Source organism: Clytia hemisphaerica, unplaced genomic scaffold (assembly GCF_902728285.1).
Source record: "Clytia hemisphaerica strain Z4C2 unplaced genomic scaffold, Clytia hemisphaerica genome assembly, whole genome shotgun sequence".
NCBI classification, from domain to species: domain Eukaryota; kingdom Metazoa; phylum Cnidaria; class Hydrozoa; order Leptothecata; family Clytiidae; genus Clytia; species Clytia hemisphaerica.
The window spans coordinates 1-3,920 of NW_027103825.1; the positions used below are offsets into that span (position 1 = coordinate 1).

At 32.4% G+C, this 3,920-nt stretch overlaps 1 protein-coding gene across 1 annotated transcript; it reads left to right on the plus strand.

The window, feature by feature from the left end:
- Window positions 1-273: 273 nt before the first annotated feature.
- On the plus strand, window positions 274-1,165 carry LOC136806724 (18S rRNA (guanine-N(7))-methyltransferase-like; the record flags this gene model as incomplete). The annotated part of the gene is given in 3 exon segments (XM_067063314.1): window positions 274-370; window positions 814-864; window positions 1,076-1,165. Coding segments are annotated over 3 exon segments (238 nt in total), but the record flags the coding sequence as incomplete, so codon positions are not given.
- Window positions 1,166-3,920: the final 2,755 nt, after the last annotated feature.

Consider the following 3,920-nt stretch of genomic DNA (forward strand, 5'->3'; position numbering starts at 1 on the left):
GCATCAGGTTTTTTATTGTCTTATCTCTTTGTACTAGGGTGCAACTCCTCTCTTCAAAGTAAATTTTCTGGTGATCCTTGAATTTTTAAGAGATGGATCCTTTGCAATGGCAAAAATCTTGGAAACCCACTCTCACAGCATTTGAAAAATAAGTATTGTGAAAACAAAATTAAATTCATGCTTGATGCAGAGGGGAGATTTTCTACATATGAAGCTTTAAAGTGAGCTAAAAATTGACTCGATTGATTAAACAACATTTTCTTCCGTTTTCAGTATTTCAGCCCTTCAGTGGCTTTGTAATGTTGACAAAAAATGGCATAATCCTGTAAAGAGATTACACTCATTTTTCACTACATTATACACAAGTCTTGTAAGTTATATTGTTTTCAAATTTTTTATCATAATACTACATTATGAAGATAAACTAACTTTCTCTCCTATTGCAAGTAGAATAACGAAAGCATTCAGTGAGGACCTTTTTTAAACATTTGTTTCCCAGGCATAGCCTTCCTGGAAATTATTATCTTTTTGGAAACAGATATCTGTTTCCCAATTCATTATGTCATCTCCTAAAAATATTGACCTGTTTCTCTCTGATGACATCATCAGCTGGAGCGGGGAAACAGATAGTTTTAAAGGAAAAAGTTTTTCCTAGAAAAACGAATCAACAAAAAGGTCTCTCCTGGAAAAGGGAAACAGATATTTTGGGGAAATGGGCTTGTTGGCTGCTTCTGGAATAAGTTATTATCTGGTTATATTCTTCTTATCAACTCAACTTTATTTTATATTATAAGTCTTCTTTTTGCTTTTAAGAAAAGAGGAGGCAAAGCCATTTTTCAGTTCTATCCAGACAGTCCCAGTCAGGTAATATAATATTAAAATATATACCAAAAAAATAATGGTATAGCCAATTACAATTCTAAAGAGAATTGCTAAAAATGTCATAACATTCATTTTGACATTTCAAAATAATAACATTTCCTATCAGCGTTTGTTACATTGCTTTGCCACATTTGTTTTAATTCTACTTTTATTCTAAACTGCACGTGATCCCTAATTCTACTCTTACTCTTAGGTAGAACTAATAACATCACAAGCAATGCGTTCTGGTTTTTCTGGCGGTGTTGTTGTTGATTATCCCAACAGTACAAGAGCAAAAAAGTAAATAATTCTTTATCAGAATACTCTAAGGTTCTTTTTTATAAGAGCAAAGTCTTTAATTTTTATAAATATTTATGATTGCTCTTTACTTCTTGTTGAGTTGAGTTAAACTCTCATTCATCAGAAGAGTGCTTGACCAATCGGAATCCGAAGCATATATATACTATTGTCGAATGAAGTTAATGTGTTTTATTTCTAATTTATTGAATGTTTGTTAATGATTGTTCTTTATAAATCAATATAGAGAGTACTAGACGGTTCCCGTCGTCGCCAACGCCGGTTAACGGTTTTGCTTGCACATCAAAAGCCTTTAAAATACGATAATGTGGGTTAATTCCTGACATCGTTTTGGCTTAAAATGCCGAATACAATGATAAAAATTATACTTCTAAACTTTCTACATTAGTCAAAATTTTCCCGTTTGTTGGCTTCACATGAGGACAGCTTAAGACCGGCGCATATGCAATGCAACCAACATTGAAACCTTTTTAAATAATGTTACACAAAGTTTAATCATCAAACAACAATGTTGGATTTTGTTGCGTGTGTTGATATAAAATAATTCGAAATCGTGCAACAAAAATGCCACACCTGACGTCGCAGTACTTTTTCATGAAATTGATGTCAGAACTTTTTTCGTTTACAAATAGCAGTGTAGAGTCTTCTCTAATCCGAGTTTTCTACGTTGTCAACTTAGCGAGACTTTTTGTATCGAAGGTGGATGGTTTTCAGCCGGACGTTCAAATTTTTAGGAACATATGTTACTGGGCTAGCGTTACAGACATTTTTCATAAACTCATTTAGTATAGTAAGATTATTTCTGTCAAAGTAAAGCTTACCACTAGACCTAAATTTCCTTCAGTCTGATGATTGCCCTCACTAAGTGAATAATTTCTGAATGATTTGCGTTCAACTTTTAATTCTTTTTTAATAGTACTTTTACCTATGTGAGATGATGACAGTTTTTGTCTTCCTTTTATTCCTTAGAATGTTTCTGGTTTTGTTTGCCGGAGTCAGTAATGCTGTCTTACCTCAGGTATGCAATTATGCTTTTGTTTATCAAACATTTTTTTACTGGCTGCTTGATAATGGGCTGTAACTATGAGTTAAATTCAAAACATTTTAATAATTTCTTGCCGTTCTTGCATATTGATTATTTTTTGTGTTTAGGCCTTGGGAACAGAAGGAGCTGGAAATACTGTATCTTATACAACAAATAGGTATGTAAGTCTTTCTATGATATTTTAAAATTTATTGTTTTTAGGAATCGCCAAGTTTTGTACTAGGTATGTACCAATGTTCTACTTCTTTTATTTAGAGAGAGAAATAATAACAGAAATGGTAGAGGGAAACCATCAAAGAAAAGTAAAGAATGGATTCAAAAGAAGAAAGATCGGAAACGTAGACAAGGAAAAGAGTAAGAGATCACACTCTATTTGCTTATTGCTTTTTACCACACTCCCTTGAACCATTTGCTAGTCTTTTGATAAGATGATATTCCTTGCATTGTGACCAGAAATATCTGTCAATTGGAGATTTCTACCTTTAAGGTCCTGCCCTGTATTTATTATTGAATTCAGAATGAAGAAATAATATTCTTAAAATTTTCCATTTCAGTGTTCGAGCTGATTCTAAGTATTCTGGAAGAAAAAGGAAGTTGCTTTTTGAGATTGGCTTACTTACAGTTGTCATATTGGGGCTTTGATCAACTGGTTTGAGTGGTGTATAGTTTCCAATCGATTGAGTTGGTGATGTGGTAGAAATGCTCAGTGTGTACCTTTACACAATACCAACAATACTTATCAATAAATTCTTTGATAATTTAGGATTTCATTAGATTTGGCAAAAACTGATTTTTTACTAAAAATGAAATTTCTTACCATCATTATTTTATTGGAAACTCTATTTTTATTCAAAATTTTGTTTTTATACAATGCCAAAGAAATTCATATCATCTTATACAAGATAATATACAATTTTTGTAAACATGACCAACACCTTGTGGGTGTATTTTGGTTTGTTCTGCTATTATAAGCCATGAAATTATCAAACATGTTCATTAATATCATCATAATATCACTAGCATAATAAACACTTTGTGGAGTAGAACAAGGATAGAAAATTTTTTTTCATAGAGTCTAGAGGTGCTGATGGATTCTCCTTGGAAGACTGAAAATTTCTCCCTTTCAATTTCGACTGAAAATTCCTTTTTGTGTACAGATAGTTTAACAAATTTCCATGACAACACATCACCAGGTGTTGTACTTACCTGGTACAATAGTTTCTCTTGAATTTTGTATTTTTTTGAGAGGAAAAGATCTTTATAATACTGTTTATTGTGTCTCTCTCTGGCTCTACAAATATTCCAATTTTTATTACGATTGTCGTCTGTAGCTTGAAACCTGCCATTAGAGTTTAATGTCCTGGAAGGAAATTTATTTTACACTGCATTGACTATCCTTTACTTTTCTGACAAGATTTGAATGTTAGTGCTTATTTGTATTTCTTCAACTGAATCAGGCACGGCGGAAGCTTTTTATATCTAGTACGGGGAAAGAGGAAATTTAAGTGATTTCATAGTGATTTTACTGACGAAGAAGAGGAAAATGTCGGGTTTTTTTGTAAAAAACCTGTTACGGCGGCCGTCGTGCCTGACTGAATCGAACCTTTTTGAGTTTAACATTTTCTTTTTGTTAAAGATACTACAACTACATACTTTTGCAGTTTCTCATGCCATGCTCAAATATTTCTTATACTTA